Source organism: Gymnogyps californianus, chromosome 14, assembly GCF_018139145.2.
Source record: "Gymnogyps californianus isolate 813 chromosome 14, ASM1813914v2, whole genome shotgun sequence".
Taxonomy (NCBI): Eukaryota; Metazoa; Chordata; class Aves; order Accipitriformes; family Cathartidae; genus Gymnogyps; species Gymnogyps californianus.
The window spans coordinates 4,097,794-4,125,004 of NC_059484.1; the positions used below are offsets into that span (position 1 = coordinate 4,097,794).

General features: G+C 36.6%; 1 protein-coding gene across 1 annotated transcript in view; it reads right to left on the bottom strand.

Annotated features, from left to right (window-relative positions):
* The window catches only part of DOCK2 (dedicator of cytokinesis 2), a 202,482-nt gene that overhangs the window by 168,456 nt on the left and 6,815 nt on the right, over positions 1-27,211 (bottom strand). The window contains exons 6-23 of the mRNA XM_050905599.1: positions 26,763-26,911; positions 24,528-24,663; positions 22,154-22,308; positions 21,434-21,515; positions 20,838-20,973; positions 20,184-20,259; positions 19,108-19,184; positions 18,647-18,772; positions 17,666-17,790; positions 14,475-14,573; positions 12,938-13,010; positions 12,759-12,862; positions 10,255-10,438; positions 10,055-10,152; positions 8,636-8,725; positions 8,280-8,380; positions 5,401-5,535; positions 1,271-1,379 (exon numbers count right to left, since the gene is read on the bottom strand). Coding sequence (XP_050761556.1) covers positions 1,271-1,379; positions 5,401-5,535; positions 8,280-8,380; positions 8,636-8,725; positions 10,055-10,152; positions 10,255-10,438; positions 12,759-12,862; positions 12,938-13,010; positions 14,475-14,573; positions 17,666-17,790; positions 18,647-18,772; positions 19,108-19,184; positions 20,184-20,259; positions 20,838-20,973; positions 21,434-21,515; positions 22,154-22,308; positions 24,528-24,663; positions 26,763-26,911 — 2,055 coding nt within the window. The remainder of the gene's footprint in view (positions 1-1,270; positions 1,380-5,400; positions 5,536-8,279; positions 8,381-8,635; positions 8,726-10,054; positions 10,153-10,254; positions 10,439-12,758; positions 12,863-12,937; positions 13,011-14,474; positions 14,574-17,665; positions 17,791-18,646; positions 18,773-19,107; positions 19,185-20,183; positions 20,260-20,837; positions 20,974-21,433; positions 21,516-22,153; positions 22,309-24,527; positions 24,664-26,762; positions 26,912-27,211) is intronic.

Sequence of the window (27,211 nt, forward strand, 5' to 3'; positions counted from 1 at the left end):
AACATTCACCAGTACATCCAGTGCCATACTGCCATTAGTGTTACAATACCACCTGTTTTTAAACACACCCATCATAGAATCATAGAATGGTTTGGGTTGGAAGGGACCTTAAAGACCATCTAGGAGCATAAAAGCCTCCCAGATCTATTTGTTAATTAACATATTAATACAGTACAAGTACCAAAAGAACAAACATTATTACATAAACTATCTCTTTCAGTATTACTTTAAAGACTTTTTTGCTTCTTCCAAAGTTTCTCCTGCTTCTAATGGCAGTGTCTTTCAAATGTATAAACTATTCCCACAAAGGCCTCTACAGAACTGGCAAATAACAACAGAGAGTATCTGAATGATTTTCAAATGCACTTAGAACATTACTATAATCACGGTATTATACAATTAAAGCAGTATTTACTTTTTTAGCTCTTTTGCAGTTGCACATTAACATTCCATGCAAAGTGTCAGATAATACAAATCTCAAGGTCAGATACCTGAGGATTTATTCAAGACAGAGACTTTTTCCACTGGCTTCCACTTCTAGTATAAGTCATAGCAAAAGGAATCAAAACACAAAACCAGAGGAAAAGTCAAGCCCAATAAATACAATGAGTTCATAATAAAGAATGTACGAAGCATCAATATTGCAGTTGTCCGATAAAATCTTCTGCTTACTACTTCATAAGAAGCCTTGATAGTTTTCTATTTTAATACAGAACTACATACCAATTATTTGATATTAACTATCTTAATAGCTCCTTCTTTTCTAGTTTTCTTAACACATCGGATTCCACAGTGTTAGAATAACTAAGATTGACATGAATGGGAAACCTTGATCCTATTTTCAGCTGTTTAAATAACACACCTCCAAAAAGGCTGATACTATAAAGTTTACTTTTCAGACTAAGACGGTGGAATCCCTGTTCAGCATTATCTGAAGAAACTCAAGAATTAAACATTCAGCTCCCACTGGAGGCTTCACTTCATTAGACTCCTTGAAAGATTCCAGCATCTGTGTTTTGGTTCTTTCACTCACTACATTTATACAATTACATAAATGCATCTTCTCCTGACCTTTTCAACCTAGGCTTCAAACTTTATTAGACAACTTGGTCTTCCAATAAAGGGTAATTACAAAAGAGACACAAAGGATAAATTTCCTAACAGTGTCTTTTTATCAATTTAAAAAGAAAAAAAACCCAACAAACAAAAAGCTCACAAACCAAAACCATATAAAAAAACTAAACCAACTTGTTTCCAAGCACACACCAACCTGCAACAAAATGGCAGTTTTATGTTGACTTTTCATCAGGTTGTTGATGGATTCAAAGAGTCTCCTCATAGATTCTTCAAATTCTGTTTGTTCTTTGCCTTCATATAATCTGTTGAGATACACCTTGGATTATCCTTTCAAAAGCAGAAAGTTTCATATTCCTAAATGTACCAGATTTAACATTACCTTAAAAATATATTTTATAAGCTGATCCAATATTATGTACATAGATATTTCACCAATGGGTTATATCTGCTATTCACTGTATTGTGTAGAAATTTTTCAGCTTGAACACAACATAAGCATTTTTAATTTTTTTTAAAGCCTCTAAAGAATGACATCTCCCTGATTTGAGCTTATTAAAAAAGTCATTTCACTTTCAAAGTGACTTATATGCAAAAAAAATTTAATTTTTTTTTCTACTACAAATTAGCTACTCTAGGATATTTTTCACATATTATCACTGTTTCCTTCTTCTGCTGTTATTGCCACTTTTTCAAAGAGCTAGTTTTACTGTCCCCATTAACCACTCTGCTTTTTGAAAAAAGTCTCTACTTGATGCTTGAAAATTAAAAAGTGTATTTAAATTAAGCTCACTCCACTATTTCTTCATTCCCTGTCCTAAAGTTTGAATCTTTTAGATTCTCTCTCCTGTATTGTTCATACTGGCTATTAATACTAAATACTGCTTACATAAACAGTAAAAAACACTGGTGACATTAGTTACCTGAAACAGCTGTCAGAAGTTAAGGAAAAACAAGCTAAGAAAAAAGCCAAGACAACAAGAGAAGCCTGAAATGCGTGTAGGATACTGTGAACTAAATGCTGCACCTCTGATGTACTGCCTTCTCTATCAGAAAAGAAAAATCCCAATTTTTAAAGTCATGTATTCCAGTGTCATGTGCTTTTCTTTTCATCTTGAAACTTAAGTCCTTAAGAGAACTAAAGGCAAATTAAGAGCTTTTGTCTACAGCAAGAGAAAAAAAAAAAATCAAAACTGCTATTCATACAGTGACTGGTAAGAAGCTTTGAGGAAAAGAAAACACTGAGAGCTACACTATTCAGGCCCATGGCCTCTGCACCGTTTAGGTGAACGCTTGTCAATGAGATTTAAGTCAGTTATTGGAAAGGAACCCCAAGATCCAAAACATTATCTGGAGAGGAAAAAAATTATATATACTTGTATACAACATACATGATGCACACTACTTAAGGTATGTACCTACTGAGGTGTGATAGCTGTATAAAAAATGCATACCAGAAAAAGTTGGATGTGAAACGCATCTTGAAAAAAATAAGTTTTAGTACAACCACACTTACATAGAAAAGTCATCTTATTTATTATCAAGCGGTATTTTAGGAGCTCGGTTTTTGGTTAAATGACTTAATTGTTTTTAACATACTGGAGATTGTGGCATGTGGGAGCTATTTAAAATTATTTTTCAATGGGAATGAAGTACATGTAAGTTGTAACAATGTCTCAGTCCAAGTGTTTATTGAAGTTACTCAGCTAATGCACTGATACAGCTTTTATTGACTATAGAACATTGCTGGAAAAGTACATGAAGTTTCTTAAACCTATTTTTTTATGCAAGTGGAAATTTGAAGCTTTCTTGACTAAACCTGTGGGGCAAGGAGGGAGGCAGAAGCATCACACAACATGTATTAAACATGCTTTTTAAAGTCACACCAGGACTAATTTAAGCCAGGTAGAATGATAATTCTATTTCCTGACTCATCATCTAGCTTCCATTTAGACACAATTTTCTGTGTTAAATTTCAATTATAATCACTTGTTCTGAAAGTAAATTTTAAAAGATGACTAATTATTTGCTTGGAAACAACTTCATTACGACAGTATACACGAATTTCACCACCAAAAACAACCTTAGGCCAATGAAAGGAGGAGAGCAAACATTTAATGTTTTCTGAGTCTGTATTATGTAAACGTTTGGCTTTACATAGTACATCTTATACACATGTAAATCATATAACATGAGTTACAATCATATATGACTTTTCTACAAAACATAGTCACTGAACAAACAGCTGCAAGACATAACTTTAGTTCAGCTGACTGGAGTAAAAAAAATTTTTGCTTTCATTACATCTCTATAGCTTCAACAGAATTGAATGAATGCAAATTAAAGTAGAACTTGGTTATCTTCAATGTATCTGCCTCACAACGAGATAAAAAGAAGTCTCCGATTTTATGTCTAGCATTAGAAGTCATTCTTTCCTACACAATTTTCACTTTGTTATGTCTCTTACCTTTCAACAAGGCATCTTAGTTTCTTAAGCAGCCCATCAAATTAATGAGAGAATGATCTAAAGATCTGTCTCAGCTCTATTAATTCAAAATATTTGTCTCCAAGAAGGCTAATCTCTGCCCTTAGAAGTGAAGTACTTTAATTGTAAATCCTAGCTTTTCTCATGGGAAGAAAATACATTAATCCATTTTTTTCCATATTTTCTTCTTTTTCATGACCAGTCTGACAATAGGAAATTGACTGCAAAAAGTTAGATCGCAACAGCTAAAGATGGATATAAAGTATCAGATGATACTGTTCACTGTTTGGTTATTTTTGCCAGAGGCTACCGTTTGCAAGAGCTATTACTGCCTATAATAATAATTGCCCAAGTGAATTTAGAGTTTCAGACCTCCAGTTAAGGCATTTATAGGGAAAACTAAAAGGACTAGATATGTCTAGCTAATCACTTGAATATGCAACATATCGCAATAACCTAGCTTACCACAGACTGTCCAACGTACACCTTTTGCTGCCAGCTAATACTAAGGATTAAAATGGAGACCTAAGTTCTCCCCGCAACAAAACCATGCCTTCTGACCTTCAACCATACAAGAAATTTTCCATAATCCTCTACACAATGCTTCCTTCCCAAAACTCTAAATGTCCCCTTTTGCCATGACACCTATTAAAAAAAATTAAAATAAAGCTTTTGAACTACTACCTGTATTCTATTCTCATGAGCACCATTGCCTTCCTTATACAGCTTTTCACTTTGTGTATCTGTATCCACCTATAAATAGTAAATTCCTAGACACAAGAATATTTCTAAGGGACTATCCACCAGCAGCAAATAACTTCTGAGTCTACTCCTACTTCAACCAAAATTTCATAATTTATCAAATATACTTGATTTTACAAAACTATACACCTACATGGATTTTTTGAAAAAACGGGCAGTGGAATAACAGAGAAAAATTGTATTAGAGCTCCCACTGAGCAAAAGACAGATAAAACAGAACACCTTTTTCTGTTGACTACCAACCACAACATCCAACCACTTGGTCCACCTATAGGCCCGAGTTCGCCACTGCATATCTTCTGCCACTGCATTCCTTCAGCCATGTAGCAGAGGGACAACAGAACAAGTGTTAGGGGGAAACCAGCTAAGGATAAATGGAAAAAGATTAAGCAGAAAAGAAGAGAGGAAACAGAGGATGTGGACAGGGTCTGTGGGATATGGTGAGAGTCCCTAAGGGCTAGGGGAGGAAGTGGGGGATACAGTTACCGTAGTGTAGTTTTTCTCCTTCCAGCTTTCACTACCTTCATTCTCCCCATCTCCCTTTTCCCTAAACCTGACCACTGCTTGTAAATATTATGCCTCATCTGTTTGGCTGAGTTACACATATCTAGTCCATTGAGCCTTCCCTATAAATTCCTTCACTGGAGATCTGAAACTCTAAATTCAGTTGGACAACGATTACTGAAAATTACATTGTTCTATGCACAGTCTGGGCTGCTGAACACCATGATCTCAAGGACAAGCATCCAGCTTCCAGCCATCTGTCACAACATTTGGCCATCCATTGGTCTTAGGTCAAGCCACCTAATGCAAAGAATAATCACCCTTTGAAATCGGCTGTATTACTAAATACATTTCTGGAACTTACACTGTGAATCAGAAAGCAGATTTTTGCAGATTCCCTCTCCAAAAAAATATCTCAGCAATGTCTGTACTTTAGGCCAGTTGCTAGCTTTATGTTTTATTCGTAAAAACAGAAAATACAGTTCTGTTCTGGAATCAATTTTTTCTGTTTCTCAGGTCTATTTCTATTTCTGATATTGGCCTGCTAGTTACATGGCAATAGCCTGGGTACTTACTGTGAAAATAATGTCCTTGATCTAACAATGAACTTGAAAACATATTCCAGTGCTTTCAGAGTTCTTAGGATAGGTTCGCATTGCTCCCCTCGGCTGGAGGTATCCAAGTAAGTCTTCAGAACAGTCATTAATTTCCTGAAGTTAAAAAACATTTTTAAAATAATCTTTTTTTTTAAATTAACTTCTCTAACTTGTTTGGCTACTCTAAATAAATGTTTATGCTTAGTCAAGCACGCACAACAAAATGTACTGCATATATTTTTTGCATTTTTGTTGCACAAATTCTATCAGTATAAACAAATGAGGAGCAAATTCTTAACTGTGCAAGCAAGAAAGCAATCTGAAATCTCAAAACAGCAGCATAACTTTACACAGTTCTGGAAGCACTTTTACAGAAATTTATAATATACATGCATAAGGTAACACAAAATGTTACTTCTGCCTACCTACATTAAGCAGTGATTAAACACCACTACATGCTCTAAATTAACTGCATGTAAATAGTACAATATTCTGGTACACAGCAATATCTGCCTGAAGTATTTATTTTATTTAAACACTTCCTTTCTTTGTATCCAAAGGCAATTTTTTCCTAAACACACAACCTGCTGAAAAAGCGCAAAAGCTCATCTAAAAATAAGGCCCTTAAGTTATAGTTTCATCTTAAATGATTAAAATAATATTAAAGATGTAATCTTGAACTTCAAGTAGCCATAAGAAGAACTAAAATAAGGGTGGTTGGGTTTTTTTCCTTACATCACTACAAAAATGGAAACCTACTATCCCCCACCCTAAACAAACAAAATCAACCAACCAACACAACAAAAACCAAACTAGCACTTGCATGTTGATGAAACTTAACAGTTCACCAACTGGACTGATGAAACATCAGTAAGTGATCACTATGATATTTGGAACATACTTGCATGCAAATAATAGCTCCAAGAACTGCTTGCTACTGCACAGAATATATATAGATATATATACACATGTCTGTCTGTCTCTCTCTCTCTCTCTGTGTGCGTAACTAATAGACACATGCTCAGCCCCGCTCCACTAGCCTAACTCCCATTTCAGGACCAAAATATCATGCTTTCAGCCTCTCAGCCTTCTGGGCACTACATCCATTGTGTGTTTCCATTTACTCCTTTTTATAGCTTCTCTGAATTCACAGCTTTGTACTGAGTTGGAACAAAATTTATCCAACTTGTATGCAGGGGCAGTTCACTCAACGTCCCTCAGCTGTCAATGTTAAGTCCCCTCAGAACTCTACAAAAGCTAGGTACAAATGGATAACTAAATAAGGAACTGAGTAAATACCTAACAGTTTGGCCAAAATACTGCATCATAATGTGATCATCATGTGTCTGGGACACAGTACCTCCTTCTTAACTACAAGTTAAGCCACATACAGCTATTTGTTTTTTCATAAATGATTCCTGAAACAGAGTACATCTTCCATGATGTGCATGGAACCAATGATGCTAAGAAAACTCCTGATTTGGGGAACAATCATAAACGGTATTTTGCCTCTGTCATTTTGATTAAATCATCAGAAACTCCCAGTCACGTAAGTCTTAGAAATATTTTAAGCAAATATGGCTGTCCTGAGAGGTTTTGTACCCAACCTTCTCTTCTTTCACAGTAACATAAAGCATTAAATTCCATGTGCTTATTACACATGGAGTGAAGGAGGATTAAAGAAGAGCATGTAGCTTGCACTTGAGCTTTCTGAGCCCAATAATACTAACTTCAACTTTCCTAGAATGTGAGAAAGGATTGATTGCGCACTACTGCCTTTCAACTCTAGCAAACTCATGTTCTAATGCATGATCTGTGTGACATTTCGTGTTGAGTTAGAATTGATGCAAATTCAGCACAGGACACTACAAGATATCCTCAACTATTCCAAACCTTCAGCTAAGGTCTTCCATCTATTATTCATATCCCAAATTAAAGTCCTGCTTCAATCTGCCATCCCATTAAGCTGCCAGAACAAGACTTCAGGTAGATGAAAAAAAATACATCTATCCTTTTATAGCACTTCCCCAAGATCAGCACTAAATGAAGATGTTATCTTTCTTCATAATTCAAAGCGATTTTATCCTACCATCACCTGCAAAAACCTTTTTTAAATAAAGTAGGAATCCAGTATTAATTTTACTGTATAACATTTCTCCATAGGTTTTATTCTCTTCTATGAATCCATGTCTTCCCATCTAGGCATTACCTGGAAGCTCCAGAAATAAATAAAAAAAAACCCAAAAATACACCAAAAGACTGTCCACCTGCCCACTGGCATGACCACGTGACAAATAAGATGACTCCAGTTCACAGCAGACTATGTAAAAAATACCAAAATTACAGTTCACTGCACTGAAACCCTCCTGGTGCAACATCAGACTGTGAACTGCATATGAAGACTTGACAGTTCCCCAACAATTTTTTGCCCCATGAGTTCGTTTGCTGTAAAAGAATATGTGGAAACCTACATAAATGGGTTAAGGACATTCTCAGTCCTCACTTAAGGCATTTCAGGTTAAGGCCAGGAATGCAAAGGGAGAAGCTTTACAGCAAAGTATCTTTTGACAAATTTGACAGGATACAGGTGAAGGGCTCAGACACAGCAAAATCCAGACAGGAGAAAATTAATGCCAAAGAATCATTCAACCCCAAATCAACTACTGTTTGTCAATTAACTCTACTTATAATCATAGGTCTCTCTCACAGGCAGGTTTGTTTCCAGATAAGCAAATGCTGTTTGCATCAAAACAAGTCATCACTAATTACATCAGGAAAGTCACAAACAGGATTTACTTTCTTTAATGTGATGGTGGAGGTTTAGAAAAAAGAGAAAGAAGAAGAGAAAACAAACTTACTTGTATGCCAATGTTGCACTAAAATGCTGTTGGATATACGCTTCCAGAACAGTGTTAAAATGTTGAAATTTACGGTCTGCAATGAGTCCTATGATATATATCTAAACAGACATGGACATAAAGAGCATTTTTCATAAAGTCACATTTTAAATTTAAATACTAGTCTTCTGAAATATTTTTGATAATCCACTATTTAAGAGTTTTTAAAGAAATTCACTTTTCAGTCAAATAGTAATATTCCACCTGTTCTGTAGAGATTTTAAGACTAATTCCCTGAAATAAACAACTTGATAGCTCATTCAAAATTATAGGGTTCTTTACTTTGACAAATAAAATCCTTCGGTGCTGATTCTTACCAGTGCATCAAAGACCAGGATGTCATACTCATTACTGTGGGAATGTTCCATCATGATGTTAAACAGGGCATCCAGCGTATCTTGGAGAAACTATAGAACAACATGAAATGACAAACTGGCAACCAATTCAACTCGAAAATTTCACAAGTCAGTTTTCAGGTAGCAGACTTGGTTTCTCTCAAGTTAGAATTTTAAAGGCCTTCACTGAAACATCACTTAAATTCAGAAAACATTTCCGAGGATTTAGGCTCTAGTTTCTTTAATTTTAAGAACCTACATCCTCAGGCACAGGAGCAATCAATAATACATGTTTAGCTCAAAGCTTATGGAAGAGCTAAGAACATTATACTAACAACATAACTATCTAAAACTGCATTCCTAGTTCCTTCGTGATACAGGTTAGTAGTTGCTATTTTCACATACACATGGTGATTAAAAACACACTTCATACTTCTGTGGGCTAATTCAAAACCCACTTTAAATCAAAGGAAAGTACCCCCGTGACTTGGGACCCAAACCTTTGGGTAAAAAAATCCTCTTTTTTTTTTTTAAGTCTTCCCTTCTTCTCTCCAGAGAGGCATCTAATGCTTATATTTAGAGTAACACAAATGTAATAGTGTCCGCCACTTTCCAAAATATTAACAGGTTTTTATTCATATTATACTCATTAAATTAACAAAGCACTTCATTAGGTACATAATACACTTTTTTTTTTTTAATATCAACATGTAAATTAATATTAAGAACTGTAAAGAAAGCAGTAGGAACTGTTTGTGATGTTTCAGATAGACAAAAGTAAACAGTTGAACAGAGATTGTAGAAAATATTTTACCATTACTGCCTTCATATCCTATCAAGTTTTTAAATAAAATTTTCTGTGCAAGCTCAAAATTAAAGTTTACCTGTGACATGTACGTAAGCATCTGACCAAAGCAGCAATGACTCCAAATAATATTCTTGGTATTGAATTCTCCATTCATGTACAAATTTTCCAGCAAAATAAAACAATAGAAAGCAGAAAAGGATCCTAATAAATTAATTACCAGTGAAAGCAGGCAGATTTGACTAGTTATCTTGCAAATCTCCACAGTTTAATAGTAGTCAATACCAGAGATGTTTGGGAGCAACATGTAGAAAAAAGATGGATAATACTATGAAAAATCCTGTCCAGGTGCTTGCTTCCTTGCTCCCTCTAATGAAGAGCTTTGCTCGTGTCTTTTGCAAACTATCACTAACAAAGGCATTACATTGAACAAGACTCGAAAGTATAACTGACAGGCAGCTTGAAGTTCCTATGTTTACGGTAACTGACCCTCTAGTTTCTTTTTCTTTTTGAAACTATTTAGCATTTTTTCTGCCATGATATGAAGGGACATGAAGAATAACTATTATTAAAAAAAAACCTATATAAAGATATACCTTCACAACTTCCTCTCCATCCACAATCTTCAGTTTTTCCAGGTTCTCCTGAAGCAGCTCAGGCTTCATACGCCACTTCAAGAGACCCAGTAAGCCCACTAATAGAAAATAAAGGGACAGGCATTAAAAAGTAAAATGTGATTTATCATTTGTGTAAACGTCTTCTTTCTAAAACTTATACCTGTTTAGAAGATACATACCATTCTGAGTTAACTTTGTAGAACAAACAAGAGTTGAAATATAAAATGCATCTCGTGAGCTTACTGAAAGCCCCCCCACAATACTTGAGTTCCTGACTATGGTTGCTCCTTTATTTTCTATGTGTTGACGTGTAGAAGGTAATGTCAAATAAGCACTAGCATCCTCCATTTTTTTACTGTCCCCCTGAAAAACAACATATCGTTTATTACATATTTCACACCACTGGATTTAAAATTAGACTTATTTTGTACTTTCTACAAAAGTAAACAAAAAGCTATGTTTCTATGGACTTAAACACATGCACTAAAGGATAAAGAATACCCAAGTCCCAGCGTGGCTTGTACAGGTAAGCCAAGAGTCAATGTTAGTCAGCAAGAAAGGCTGCAACGAACATGCAGAGAAAATACTACATTGAAGTTATAAAGGTATGTGTTTTAAGGCAGTAAGGAACTATGAGGGGTGACATCACTGGCAGAGTAAATGCAAGAGCCGATTTCTCATTAAAATGTCAATAGCTACGGAATACGACAGACTACCGAGCATCGCCTTGAAGACTGCACACAGGATATAGACAACACGGTTACGATCACTTAATACCTGGACCTTTAACATAAAAGGTCATAAGTACATTATAAGATTCTATTTTAAATTAGACAGTGTGCTGCACTAACTGACACAAATATCACGGAATTTATGCTTTTCAGTAGAATGAACAGTACAAAAACAGAGCCAACAGGTATTGTTCCCTCCTCTATTTCATCTAGTTGCATGCCACAACCCTCACAGATTTTTTTTGTCTCTCAGCTTTTGATTCATACCCCAGACAGGAAAGTAGTTTTTAGACAAAGACAATAAAAATCATACTCCTTGCTGCTTAGAGAAGATAATTTTTTCTTAACAAAACTACTCAAGAAAATTTCCCCAGTGAGTTTATGAGCTCTATCACTTAAAGCTACAACACCATTACAGATCTGACTCAATTGCAGACCCTTAATCTACAATTGTGCATAAACAAAGAGTTACAAAAACCATAATCTAGAATGATTTTCTAATGTTTCCGGTTTGTATCTGATCCAGTGACTGCAGGTGTGCAGTCTCTACTTCCTATCAAACAAGAAGTAAGGTTAAAAATTGACTATAAAGAGACCTAGACAGACAAAAGGCAAAATCCTTATCCAGCAAAACAGACAGCATTACTAACTTTTATGATTATATCAAGCTTGCCAAATAATTACTTCTCAATTTCTGGAACCAGAAGAGAATCTTGACTTCCTCTTTTTGAGACATGTTAGACAGACAATGGGGAAAAGACTTGAAGTTTTGATCCAAAAGTCTCTCAAAAAGATTCAATGCCTGAAGGCAGTGAAAATAAAGTACATTGTTTAAACTTTACAGTTTTCAAATTACTTATTTTGAGAGGCCAGATGTACTACTGTTTAAAACACAGCTTACAATTACCATTTTTCGTACTAGAACAGGCAAACATATGTCAGAAAAATCTGTCTATTTCTCCCAAACATAAGCTAGGTCAACTCTGTTTAGCATTTCTCATCTATGCTGTCACTTAAGGAAAAATTACCAGGTTGGTGTAGGAATGAATTAGATGGAATTTCATAACCAACATTAACCACACAGTCATACAACGTGATCATTATTTTCCTTCTGGTCTAAGTATTTACCAATGTTGCTATCAATGAAGAGAAGATAAATAACTATACATTGCCATTAATCTTTGTTGGACTACCTAAACAATTTGATTTAGTTGTATGCATCTCAATTGCCATTAATGTTATGGCGAACTAGTTTACTAAAAAGAGCACTAAGAAATACCTAAAGTAAAATTTCTTCTGTATTGGAAGTGATTTCTGGTTCTTAGTTCCTCCTAGACGCTATTCTCCAAGGGGGAGAAAAAAACATGCAACAAGAAACAAGTCTTGAAACATCTCTTCCCTGCTTCAGTGCACAAAGTCAAAAATGCTAGCTGTGTCCAATCAGGGCTAGCCAAAACTATTCTTCACATCCAAAATCAAATTCCTGAAACTTTCACTCTTGTACCTGAGTAACTACACAGAGCAGTTGCAAACAACCAATTCCCTACAATTACATTCCCTGATTATTCATGTGACAAAGATTCTAAATGAAGCAACACAACACTTTTCCCCTTCTTCAGCAAGAATAATGGTACACATCCAGGCAGTGAGCTTTAGCATAACTTCCTCTATACTACAGAAGACCAAAACCACAAACTTCAGTAAAAATAGTAGGAAGCATAACCATCTCTCGTTATGCTTAGATAACGTCTCTCTCTAATTAAAATTTAGAGCAATGTTTACTGACTATGGAACAAGTTACATCATTTTTTTGTTCAAACAAAAAACATAATATTTATCTTTGATAGAATAATAAAATTAATCTAGCCCTATAAAAATAAACAATGCAGTCAAAGACGACAGTGTGAAAAAAAGGTGTCTCATGGGGGAAAGGAAAAAAATTGATCCAATACCTTTAGGACTAACAGATCATGGATGCCATCTTGAAGAGTTGTTCCATCCTCCTTCATTAGTCTGATGTAGGCCATTGCAAAATTCTTTTCTCCTTTATCTTTAGCTGCAAAGCAAAATATTTTCAGTTGACTATCCATCAATGCATTAAAATTCACTAGAGTAAAAATTCCCTACTTACACTCTTGAGATGACCTGTGTCTGAACATGAAGCGCAGATGTATCCTTTGCATGTCTTCAATAGGGACTGCTACCTTTTGTAGAATCAGAAAGTAATCAATAGAGTTACGGGGGGCAGGGGCGGAAGGTGGTTTCACATGTAATGAGCTCCTATTTTAGAATAAATAAGTACCACTTCTGCTGGCTCCATAATGCCTTTCACAGACCATTTAAAACTATTGAGCCTGATCACAGTAGCAGAAGTGGTGGCTGATAAGCAATTACCTGTAACACTCTGCTCAAAGTCTAGCACCACTAAAGAAATGAAGCACTGAACCCAGTGAGTTAAAGCACACCGGTGCTTGTACATCAGAAAATAAGTATACTGCAATCTTATTACTTACCCTATTAAGCATATAGAATTATGCAACACCTCTGCACTACAAAAATTCCACGTTTCATATACATAAATTGATGAACAATTTAATGAACAGGTGAAAAAGGTATGAAAATTCTAGCAAAATAAATTAAGCGTATTTTTACGATTAAATTCAGTTTCAAAGCCTTGAGGAGAATCCCAGGAACTTGTGAGTGCTTTATTCTTAAAGTAGCATACCTGCTTACAACAAATATGCCACAAAAGAGGCCAACTACATAAGAAAAAGCACAAATTTTTATATTATCAAGTTTATAGTTCTAAAACTTTAAAGACTTGTACTCCTTTGTGTTCATTCACTACTTCCCTTTACAAATCTTACTGCATAACACTCCTTCACATTAACTACACTTTTCAAAAGGATCTACTGTCAACGATCCTGTATAAAAGTCTGAAATTCAGAATAATTTAAAAAAGAAACTAGTATACTAAGCAAAAAATAGAATGGGTCAATGTTTTCAAAACAACAAATAAGCTTCTGTTTCAACTCACACTTCCATTCCCTCCCTGTCCTGCCCGATCTCAGCAACACACCTTAGTGTAATAATTGCAGGCTTGTCATACATGGCAATATCATCTTCAAGAAAAATCATGCTTGCTAGCAAGCCTGAGACATGCTTTATAAGAACTACTTCTGGAAACTTCTGAGCATTTTCCAATCAAAGACATTAAAGCTAAACTAGATAATTATTGGTGTGTCTCTAAAGAAATCCAAGAGGTTTTTTCTCTCTAAAATCGTAATATTTGGGGTGGGGTGGGTTTTTGGGGGGTTGGGGGCTTTTTTTTTTTTTTAATCATGCAATTGAAGCTCCTCATCTCCATTGTTTCACCACAACAGAACAAATGCAATATTTCATTTCTGATGAGCCATATTAGGACATAAGGTTATCTAAGATGACCCCATTTGTTTTGCTAAACAAAGTCTTAACGTCATTTTCTAAGCCAAGTTCTAAGCCTCAGTAATCATCTCTCTCATAACTGATGTATAACTAAGGCTCCATCTTTCTAGCTGTATTCAGGCCCAAGTTATTTTTTAGCAAAAGCTGATGCTGTGCAACTTTTCTGTGTGAGGTACCAAGAAACGAAGAGGAAAAAAAGCAAGTGAAAAGTATCTACACCATACCTTTAATGTTTCCATCCAACGTGGCTGTTTGACCTGATAGTAAAGAACCGATCTATATTCACTCACGGGTTTGTCCCCCGCTCCCAAGCAAACAGCATTCTTACAAAAAGAAGGGAAGAAACAGTGCTTAGCGGCTCATTAATTTCCGTAAGTTTTTATGACTTGAGCAAAACCAACCAAACAAGCAAGGCAAACGAAAAAAGCCACCAAACGAGAGCCTCCCCCGGGAATCCCGCCCTTGGCTGCGGGCAGCAGCTTTACCTCAGCGCACCGCCGAGACCCGCGCGAGACCGACCGACAGCCGCCTGGCGCGAGCCCCCGCCCGCTTTAACCCCGCGAGGCCGCGCTCGCTGGGCTACGAAGCCATGGCGGCCGCAGCACCCTCGGCCAGGCCAGGCCAGGCCAGGCCAGGCGAGGCCAGCCCCAGGCTCGCCGGGGCTTCGCTTCCCGCCCTCAGCCGCGCAGCCACAGCGCCTCCATAGCGCCGGCCGGGTAAGTGCACAGGTCCGTGCCTCTGCGCCCTCATAAAACCACTACGGCGGCTGGGAGCAGCGTAGAGGGCGCAGCTGCTGCCTGTGAGGTACCGGGGCCCTGGCTGGGGTTGAACCACGACACCCGGGTAACAGGCCCCAGCACTTGGGCCAGGCTGCCCCCAAGGCCCTGCAGAACTCCAGCTTGGAGCCTTGGAGACACTCCATGAAAGCTACAGGTTCAGGACCAGCATATATCATGCAGCATGAAGACCTGTCTTGAACAAGCAGTTTTAGATTTGGATATGGCATCATTCAAAATTAAATAATAATGAAAGCACCAACAGAGAGGAAGCATTACTATCAAGATACTGCATTTTCCAAGCCTCTGAACATAAAGAAAATCAACATTTTCCATAATTATACTGGACCTACCCATAGATTGCATTTTACAGGGATTACACAGCAGGCTCTAAGAAGAGCTGGGTGATGAACATACGTAGACTTAATATCTTTTCTCAAACTGATGAACTTAAGTAACCAAGACATCATCTCAATTAGTAGAAGAAACATACAAAGTGAAAATAAGGTAGCTTCATTGTTCCATTTATTTCTCCATTTACTTTCAAATATTCTATTCCAGCCAAATCTCAGAAGTGTTTGGCTGCATACCAGAGGTGACTTCCAAACTAAACGTTGTAGAGGCACCAACAGTATGCCCTCCTGCATTTTTTCAACATTAGAATTTCCCATTCTCTAATACTATCAGAACTAATACAGATCCAACTTAAAGTTTTGATCAAGTTCAAAATTTGTTATAACCTAGGAATTCAGTTTGTTTAGTGAATCTGTGAAGAGACTTGGCCTACATCCGTCTTTCCTAGCTGATTATGATTGAGGATTGTACATGCAGAATAACTGCTAATGCTGATCATTGAAGAAGCAAGATCACTGACACCAGGCATCAGACATGAAACTGAAATGCATGAAAGAAGCAAACATTAAATTCTCTACTGAAGGCACAGACGAAACTAACCCTATATAGGCTACACTAACTACTGCAAAGGTGCAATTTTCCTGTTGAAACCCAGTGAATTTTAGAAGTCTGCTTCAAACACCAGGATGTCTTGTGACAAAAAGGGTGTGATGCTGATACCTGAAGATGATTTGTAAGGTCTAGTCAGAGTGATTTAACTGCGGAAAGGTATGTCTCATCTGCTTGAATGGAGATTTTTCAAGGTTTATGCACAAACTTGTTTGAATGTATTCTGTGACATTCACTTGGAACAAAAGGCCTTTTACTTGCAACAGTAAATCTAGTGCTAGCTCTTCAGCTGAAACTAGTTTGATACCTAAACAGAGCCAACCAGTTTCCTGTTTAGTGAACATATACCTGTTTTGATTCATGGATAATTAGAAACATTGAAATTAATATAAATTCATGGGTTTGAAAGTTTATTGGTATTCATGTATTTTTTGGAGGCTAAAAGGGAAAACCAGTTACTTTTGTTATTACTTGCATTCAACAGCATTTCGATTAACTCCTCAAAATTGTTGCTTAAACATGTCTAAGGCATATTACCCACGGAAGGCAGGTATGATTTGAAGATATATTTCAGATGACAGACAAAATGACAAATCCACTTTCTCCTAGTATTTGGAGAAATGCATCTGCAGAACTGAACATACATAATATTGGAATGCAAGATTTAATGCATTGCAATAGGTTAATTTATTTAAGGAATACTTTGGTATATGTATTTTAAGCATATTATTTGTGAATAGACAGAATAGAGCTTGCTGAAGTTAATTTCACAGCAGAGTTAACTTCTGTGCAGGCAAGTCATGGTTAGGTGTTTTCATATGCACAGGTAGTGTTTTGTAATCAGGGTTACAATTTGTTGTGCGGACCCTAAGCATTACAGGGCTTTAGGATTTTCTTCATTCAAGCTTTAAAGTTAAAATTTATGTCAAGCATTTAATGGTAGTTCATAAACATACTTCAGCAAGTCATGAACCACAATGAGTTACTCCATCTTTATTTTATTTCAAAAAGTGGCATTGTGATTTCACCCTCAGGATCGCAGTACTGATTTAGTGAACAGTATAAAGCTCAGAAAAGGAAAGGCCAAAAATCCCCCTGAATACTGAACTGGTGTTAAAAAGCCCTGAGGAAAATACAAAAATTCCTCAAAACAGAAATAGACAAACAAAAAGACACTGTAAATATTTATGCTGCATATGTGCAGTGTCCACACTCCTCTGTTGTCACTAATTTAGTTATTTGCCATGTACTTCATTCAAGGGACAATGACACAGTCTTCCTGGCACAAATCAAGGGTTTGTTATGTAGCAGAAATGGTACTTCTAACATTTTAATGTACAAATTGCATTCTTCTGGGAATTTCCAGAAGAAAAACCCTAGGGTAAGAATGCAGTAATTGTCAGAAACAGCATTTGTTCCTTGGCACAGCTAAACTAGGTCATTCAGTGTTATTTCTCGTTACAGTTTTATGCAAGACATTTATAGGACTTTAATAGATAGGTCACTTTAAACATCATAAAACTTATCAGTCACGAGATGTCACAAGATGACACAACTGAGGGAACTGCAAGTTTTTGCACAATGGTATTTTATAAAAATTTGAAGAAGTTTAAGGCTTACTTCTATAATGTAACTCATGTTTCTATGTCCATCATACAGAAAAAAAGAAAACTTACTGGCATCACTTTTCCTTCTTCATCACAGACACACATTATCACTTCCACATTTCTCTGAGTTGTTTTATTGTATTTGTCAAAATCTCCATACAGCAATGTAATATAAATGTCATTTCTTATGTCTCCTAAAAAAAGAAAGGTTAAAAAGATCAATGAAAATGCTGTGAGAGCATAGGGTTAACTGAACTTCACAAGTGTACCTCTTTTTCTGCAGTGAAACAGATTAAAATGTCTTATTTTCCACCTGAACTTAAATTTTCATCTGTTATTCTTAGCTAAGAAGATACTACGGTGTGATGTGAGACCGAACCAAATGGGAGTCCTCAAAGTGACTTGAAGTAATTCTCGTCCTGCACTGACACCTGCTGGTGAGGTGACCGATGATGCCATTACTGAATTTTCCCCAAATACACAGCTCTTTCTAGAGGGAGCTTCATACTTTAATTTTCTCCTGTGAACAAATTAATTACTTTTTAAAAGAAGTATCGAGATTTGAATTGAAGGGTTTGGGGGGCAGTTGTTTGTTTTTAAAAAAGGAGCACTGAAGACAGTGAGTGACTTCAACTGGAAAATATCTGACCATAAATTGAAAAAAAAAAAAAAAAATCAAGAGATTGTAAACTCATACGTTTATTATTATTAAAGGACAGTGACAAGTTACAATAAAAATAAGGTTAATTTAAAATTCAATTGAGCATCTGCCATAATCTACTTAGAAGACACGAAAGCTATGTGCAAGGAGCTGGGATTATCCCTCACTGTCTTGATTTTATTTTTTCTGTTTAAGTACTAGAAAATACTTTCCAAGGATTTCACTATTTTATATAAGCATCTTATATTGGAACAAAACTTACCATGAAGAGTGAATTCTAAAGAACATCTGAGTTACCCATTACAGAAGCAAATAAGGCTGCAGCTGATGCTCATTAACCTCGGGAATGAAAAAAATGCATTCCTATTACAGAACAAAGCACCTCCTACCTGGCATGATTATTTCAGGAAATCCTAGCTTTCTGGCTACAACTGTGGTTCTGTCTACAAGATGTGGATAGTCCTTCCTAGTTTGAATCACATCTCCAACAAGCATTTTCACAGTTACCCAGAGACCTATTAAGAGAGAAAAAAAAAGTTACATTTATGGCAAGGAAAAAAAAAAAATCTCTCTTCAGATGATTGCCTCTTCTACCCACCAAAACAGTGATAAGAATTCACTTCCCCCAATTCCTTTAGCTGAAAGGAAAAGCTCTATAATCCAAAACTCTAGCTGCTAATTTAAATAGCCTTCAAGATTCTGCAACAAACTCATGATTCTTCACTTCAGAGTTGACCCACCTCCACGGTGGTGCTACAGCCTTTCTCTGAAATGTAAACAATATAAAATGAAGTTCCACAAAAAGACCTTGTTACTTTACTAAAAAAAAATTTAAAAAAATCTACTTTACCTTGTCCACCACTGTCTCCTTTTGATGCAGTCACTTTGCTTAGGAGACTGTGTAAAAAGTCATTCTCTGCCACTACCCTGCAGGAGAAAAAACAATGTCTACTAGGACTTAAGTGCTAGATATATCAAACACCATTCAGAACATAGATGACAAACAGCCTCAGTCCTCTTTGCTGTACTTGACCTTATTATGATATGTTCTGTAATTTCATTATCTCTCACTTCGAGCTGCAGACCACTCACATTAAGCTTATGTGTACACTGAAGCAAAAAAGATTAAATTGACAACTTTAGGAACGGCATTTTGTGACAGACTGACAATGTGAAAGCTTATAATTTTGTAGGAATGCACAACGTGAATGCATTCACCAACATGCCAGTCCAGTGCACTTTCCCTGATAAACAGCCTGACAAACGAATGAATTTTTTTCAGCTACTTTTGAAATTAGAAACAAATTCTCACATAACAAATGTGTTGGATCAAGTTGTAAACAAGTGAAATAATAAACCAGTGTGTCATACTTGGGTCTTTCAGAATTAAATTTATTCTCCATAGTACATAGCAGCAGTGCTTTGTAGAATGCACAAACATGTTTCCAGTGAGTACTGGCATCTATGCATTTGATCTGCAAGTATGACATTTTTAGGCAGCTGGTCTGGCATTTCTTTTGAAGCCAGTTAATGTATGACAATTTAACTACTTTTTAACTGAAACCCAATTTTTACTCAGATTTTTCTCAAATTCAGAACAGAATCAAGCACATAAATTACTAGTTATCCATACTTGTAAAGCTTACTGTTGAGTATGCATGACTATTTAACTTGGGTTTTGTTAAATAGGACATGTTACCAGCTGTCTGAAGAAGCACGTCCATAGAAACATACATTCATTTAACATGCTATGTAACCTCTGTCAAGTCTTAAATGCCTTTTAAATTGATACTTAAAAAATTAGCACTATTATAAAATTATTAAAAGGAAAAAATATTTTTTCCTCAAAACATTTCAGATTGTTACAGCCAAAGAAATATAGAAACACTTATGTGCATATAAAGAAGATATCTATGACTATCTTACGGGTGAAAGGGAATGAAATGCTGCTTTTCTTCATCACTTTCAGCTTTTCCTTTTATGATCTCTGTAATATCCATAACTAGAAGAGTAAAAAAAAAAAATCAAGACATAACAGCATTGCAAAATATTTCTTATCTATGAATAATGTGCATTAATGTTCTTGTGCCTCAAGGTAAATACAGATTTTTTTACTAGCAAGCAGTGTAGCCTAATAGGGGCAGATTTGTGGGGCAGAACATTTAGTGCAAAGTCCACACTACAAACATGACACTATGTAAAGGGAGAATTACTGCAGACTAGTTTTGGTCTAATCCTGTGAATACAAGTATGAGTGTATTGGTGGTGCTCTGGGGACATAATCATTAGTTTTATTTCATCTGCAAGGAATTCTATTATTATACTCTGGTACTGTGCTTTGGTTTGCACTGCGTAGCAGTAAGTATGAATTATTAGGAAATTAAATTCAAAAGCACATTTCTGACCTGAACTAAAATGCTAATGTAGGTGAAGTCTTTATGGACTTAAAAAATTAAATATGGAAGATAGTTGCTATAGCTATATTGTATTCTGACAGGTCTTGGTAGAGATTCTACAGGCCGGGGTTGGCAAGTATCACTGGGGTCCTGCTTCAGATACAGCACAGGAGACATCAGTTACCTGCCACTCCAAAAGGCCGCCTTAGTCCTTGTGTGTATTTCTTCGAGTTACTGTCTTTGAGATCCATCCTTCCAACTCGGACTATTTGACAAACTAAATAAATTTTGTCTCTGCTAAGGTCTTTATTTCCAAGATCCTAAGACACAAACAAAAAAGAATTGAAACATTACTTGGGAAAGAACCAAGTTGTGAAATCTAAACAGGAGCTCCAGTAGTAAATTGAGCCTCACTAATCAACAGAAAAAAACAAAAACAAAAAACCACCAAACTAAGCCCACAGAAAGGATGAAAAACCCAACAGTTTAAAGTTTGAAGAAAGTATAAGGTAAGATAAATAGAGAAAACAGTAGTAATCAAGAGGTACAGCAGATAAAAAAAATATCAAGTCATCAGTAAATTTATGAGGCAGCAAATTGAAGAAAGGACACTGAAGCATTGTCACTGCCTTAAAGCACTCAATGATGGGTCATCTTGCTCTAAGATTACTTCTGCTTCCTTCTTCATCTTGCTCAATCTTCAGGAGTTCTGATAGTGACCACAGACAAGAGACAATCCAATTTGCAAATATGAAGTAAGGTAAACTGGAAAGCACTTACTGTGAACACTACTTTAAGATTGTTGAGCATATCAATTTCCTTTGGAAAGCCTCTACTCCCCCATCTCACCAAGTAGTTCTCACTGTTTTGAAGATAAATATCTTATTGTCATGTGATTTAGAAATTCTTCCCTTTCACAGTACATTAAAAACCACAGTACATAACAAAGGTTGCGTAACAGACAATAGTCTGTGGCGATTGTTTAAATCTAATACCAGACTACAAAGAGAAGAAGAATGCTATACAAAATACCATCAGTAAGTTTTGAAAAATAACTTGAACATAAAACAGAATAGCACCTTTTTTGGAGGAAACATTACCATCATCAGTCTGACAGGACTACTCAACAGAGTCTTAATCTCTCTTTGAATTTATAAGTTACTCCCATTTTGTCCCCCTTCCCCTGTTTCAGCACTTTACTCCAGGCACCACAACATTCCCCATCAAGAATAATCTCTTAACTTTTAAGTGGTCTCAGGCTTCTCCAAAATTCTGAAATGTTCAATCCAGGAATTACCTATCAAAATATTTGGGATCCCTTACCCTAGAATTCTTTAGTAGACGCCAATGACTAGATCTGTCCACATATCCCTTTCCTTTTTGTTTTCTTCCTTTTATTGATATATTCTCTGCATTACTAACATGTTGGCAACTATTTTACTTCATCTTGGCTACCTCCTTTTGCTACTCACTCTTTTGCAGTAAAAAAAGAAAGCTTACCTTATAATTGTTAATTTCTGTGGATCGTATAGTGACATAAAGAGTTCTGCATCTTCTCCAATTCGGCAAACAAAATTCCGAACAAAGACATATAGGCTGTGGGTGGGGGATGAAGACATTCGGGAGTACGATGCATAATCTGGTTGATCCTTTGACTGCTCAGGAGGAGGAAAATCATTAGCTAAATCCATGAATTAAAATTGTGGGATACTACAAGCAGTTTCAATTTTTATCGTATGTAACAGTTAATCTTGAAAAGTCATAGAAAAATTGGATAAAAGTACTTGTTTCCAGCAAATAAGCATTGCCCTGTATATTCCTCTGGAAGACATTGCTTGATAAAGCAGACATGACTAGCAAGTACGTTTCTGACCCTCCGCAATGCTTCACCAGTGTATTAACACCCTTTTCTACTATGAAGCTAGAAAGTTAGCAGGCTAGAAGGTGCAGAAGTGACATAAGTATGGAAGATCCCACCTTCCTCTCCAGAGCCTTCACTGTATGCAAGGAGATAAAAAGCTCAGACTGGGTTCTTCAAAACGCTGCACCCAGACTAGGGAGCTGCCTCCGTGTGCAAATAATGAAAAAGCTGATGACAGAGATGCCTTAAGTCCATCTTTTGCAGTACTTAGGGAACTTACTCAGTAGGGTAAGAACTGCCTTTATATGGGATTCTAAGCACATTATCCTTTCCAGGGAGGTGTCTCCTTTTAGAAATGGAACAGGGATTACTTTTTTAAATTAATATTTCTAAGGAACACAATAGTTAAGCTGTTTCTCCTCCCTTCTCCTCCAGAAACTGTCCTTTCTTGAAAAAAACTTACATTTACCGTTATTCAGGAGAAAAGAGCCAGGTTAAGTTTCCCTCCTGTATACGAATGTATTCAAAACCTTACCTCCCAAGAAAATCAGGCTGCTTTCAGTGAAACTGTTCTGAAGTCCTTTACTAAAATTTTGGTAAAAGACTGTGCCTAAAAGATTTGACAATGGTTTTGCCATGCTGTAAGAACTTAAACCCCTTTAGGAGAAAAGGGCAGAGAGTTGGACTCGATGATCCTTATGGGTCCCTTCCAACTTGAGATATTCTATGATTCTATGACTTCCATATCTTAGGCCAGTTCTTCAGCCACTGGGCAATTATATAGAGGGTGAAACATTATCACCACTTTTAAATAGAAGAGGAAGTATCAAGCTGTCACTACATAGGCAAGCCTACAAGTCTGAAAGAAATTATTTTTGAACACAGTAAGATAGAGCAGAAGGCCTACTATCCACATCGTAATGGGGTTTCAGTATGCTAGGAACTCTAGCAAAACAAAATACACCTCTTTGAAGAGGAGGCAAATAACACATTCTGAGATCAGGACACAGCTGAGCAGGTTCACTGACTCAAAAATAGGCTCCTAATTTCTACCTACATCCCATTTTAACCACCTAGAAAGAGCTACTTACCATTTGATGGCCTAAAGCTCTTTTTATCCATTGTTTGGCTCTATTTTTAAAACAAGTCAACACAGTCTACTGCAAACTACCAAGTTTAATTTTCCTTATATTGTCAGTTAATTACATTTTTATGTCTGGGAAGCAAGATTTATTTAGTGACACTGAGGAGAACAACTCATAAGGTGTTTTCCAGTGATTTATGGGCATTATTGAAGTGTCATGACAGCCCAACTTTTTTTTGTCACGTGTTTTACTTGCTTTATTACTGTTTATTTTCTAATGAATAAAATAACCCAAATATCTTACAAGTCCCTGAACAGATTTAATATAGAAAAAGGTCAAGGAAGTGTAGTCACCTGCTTTGCATTTTAAAAGATTAAATCTATGCATTCATCAGCTTTGCTTATGCATACTAACTTCTGGTGTCCAGAAGATTACGCTGAGTTCACCCGAGTTCCTCTTTAGTGAGCTTAAATTCTTCAACGCCATCAGACTAACCAACAAGCAGCAACACATAGCAAACAACTAGTGGTTTCACAAGATCTTCTAAAAAAGACTTTTGGTTAGTCATAGCTTGCAGCTGGAACTCCAAGTATGCAACTATTCACTATGCAAATCAGCATACTGAGTAGCCCACAGATGGAATGAGGAGACATATTTCTATTTAGGAATCCAAGAATGGATTTAGAACCAGCTTTAGACACAGGCTTTCAGCCTAGCCCACAGCCTGAATCCAGTGCACAAATGCAACTAACTCAATTTGAGGCTTAGCCATACTTACAGCACATGAATGTGAATCTACTCTTAGTTCAGTTAGAGGCAAAAGTTTCCACCAGCTTTTATGGTAGAAGGTTACATCCTTCAACCCTTGTACTGGTTTTTCATTTTTATTTTAGCAAAGGCAGCATTAAGTTTGGCCAGTCATTCCTACCATTTCCTCCTTAATTCGCTCAGTGATTTTGTTAGTTGCTTCTTCGTGTGCATGAAACAGGCTGATGACACTGGTTTTGTCTGGATCCAAGATATTTCCATCTTCATCTCTAACTATTAGATCTAGCTCAAGTATCCTGTGAAAATACAAGTTGCATAATGGCAAGGTTATTTCCTTCTATAAAAATAAAGCTTAGAAATCTAATGCACAAGGAGCTGCTTCAAGTTTTAAAGCAATAAAGTAAGTTTAAATACATGCAACAGTACTTGAAGAAAAATTTAACTAAACTCCACGATTTTCTTTTCAAGCTGTTGTACAGTATTTATCCATTTTCGGAATTTATAGTAATGTCACCAAAGCATTTAAATGCCTATCACTAATATGGATTCACCATGTTCAATGACTTCAAGCAGTCTTCATCTCTTTTGCTTTTTAACATATAACCTTTGTAGTCAAGATGCGTAGGTTTTTCCTGTTACCTTCTGCTTTTATGTTGCTCTCTTACTCTCCCAGTCCCGTTACTTAACTAACTACTATGCTCTGTTCTCCTTTGCTTTCATACTAATCATACCTTTTTTCCTTCCGCTCTTTTTTTTCTCCCCTCAACATTCAAAACTCCAGTCTTACCTCCATACATCCTATGTATTCTTGCCCACAATGTCATGGTGTCACCTCAGCCAAGAGATACCCTTTCTTGCCTATCCAGGATCTCACTCCTCCATCCCTCTCTAAAATTGGTCAGCTTCGTGCCGAACTGTACCTTTCACAATTTGTAAAGTGTACTGGCTGCCCTTCTGTCACTGTTAATGTTGTTTGAAGCAGTCTGTATCAGACTGCAAGCCATCTTCATCACCTTACATGATTATCCACCTCTCCTGATTTGGTGTTCAATGTACCCTCCAATGATGACCCACTCAGCCTCCATTGTCATTCCCCTTTATTCCTTCTCCACACTTTTGCAAGTTTCCTTCACACATCACAACTCAACCCCACACTTTCAGGCACTTACAAATACTATCCAACTTGCACTTTTCCTCTATACAATCCCAAACCACTTTAAACATGCCCTCCACCCCTGCTCCTCTAAAGGAAGAGGCTTACTGTCTCATAGCTTGGAAAGAAGAAAAGAGTGTGAAAACAAAAGTCTGAAAGCAAAGAAAGGTTAGTGTTGTCTTAATCAGAGCTAGGCTTCTTTGATTGGAGCGTTTAAAAGTAAAATCTGTCTTGGAGTGACCATTCAGCTCCGCATAGTGTAGCAGGATACGTGTATTCCCATAGTATGTTCTGTAAGAATACAATTTATCAGAAATCTGTGCATCCAAATCACAGTGAACAAGTTAAGAGTTTCGTAACATCTCATGGTCATGGTTTATGTCTAGCCACAGGTAACTGAAGACTTTCAGCTGCATATAGGCCTTCAGGCCACAATAACCACAGTCACTTGCAATAGCTGAATACAGTTTATAAACAGATTCCAATGCCTATAAAGCCAATACCATGAAGATTTGCTTACTGAGCTCTCTCTCCCCCTTTATCAGATGGTGGAACACCACTTGACCCCACATAACCCCATTTTTGCCAAAAATTTGTTGTGTTGTAGTGACTTTTCATTAGCATGAAGCAGACAAGGCGTTTTGTCAAATAACTATTCTATCCCTGGTAGTTTCACTTCTATTAGCAGAACCAGAGTTCTGCCTGGAAATTCCCTAGTAAATTGGGGGGGGGGGGGGGGGGGGGGGGCAGAGTCAGGCAGGGTAGGATGGTGGTGTGGTGCCTTTAGCAAAGGCTGTGTACACTTCAGACTTTTCAGACTTTTGCTATTCATCCACCACAGTAAGGTCTCTCAGCACCACTTTTGAAGTGGTAGCGTAACACTACTAGAGGTAGGCTGTGTTTGTGAAGGATGGACAAGTTTTGGGTCCCGAGTACACTGATGTTATATGTATCTAAAGGCCAGTTATCTGACCTTGAATCTTGACGACTGACAAGCTCATATATGTATAATTTACAAATGAATTAATATTTCGAAAAAGGGATTTGCTATGAGAAGCCTCAACATGGTATCTACTATTATCACAGGAATAACAGAGAAGTTCGAAAAGGAAGATTAAATATGCCTACATCTCACATTAATGAGTTACAAAACTGCAAACAGAAGAACTTTATCATCATCTCTGTTCTAGCTAGGTGCTATAAAATAAATCATGCTTTCCAGAAGCAACATAGGCCACTTACTTGTTACCATAGTCAACTTTGGAAGTGACTTTCTGTTTGAGTTCTTTGAGCTCATCTTTTGGCAAAGTCCCGGACAGAAGCTGTGACCGCCACTCCATTAAGTCATACATCATAGACTGCACCTGCTGGAACCGCTCTTTCTTATTTGTCTAAGATATAAAAGAAAACAATAGGTTTCAAGCTTCAAGTTGAAGTGAAACATTGGTCTTGACAATTAAAGGACGTGTCATTTAATGCTAAATGATTGCAGGAGCAAGAATTAGGCCAAGTACTGAGCCTGGCTTCCTTCCTTCTCTCATCCCACAAATTGTTAAGGACAGGATCTCCCGTGTGACCATAAAGAAATGACATGAAGTTTAAGCAGTTTGTATGGGGATAGGGAATTACGTTATTTTTGTTTTATTTAATTGTGCTGTTTTAAAATTCGTTAACTAAGTCCCATCAAGAGA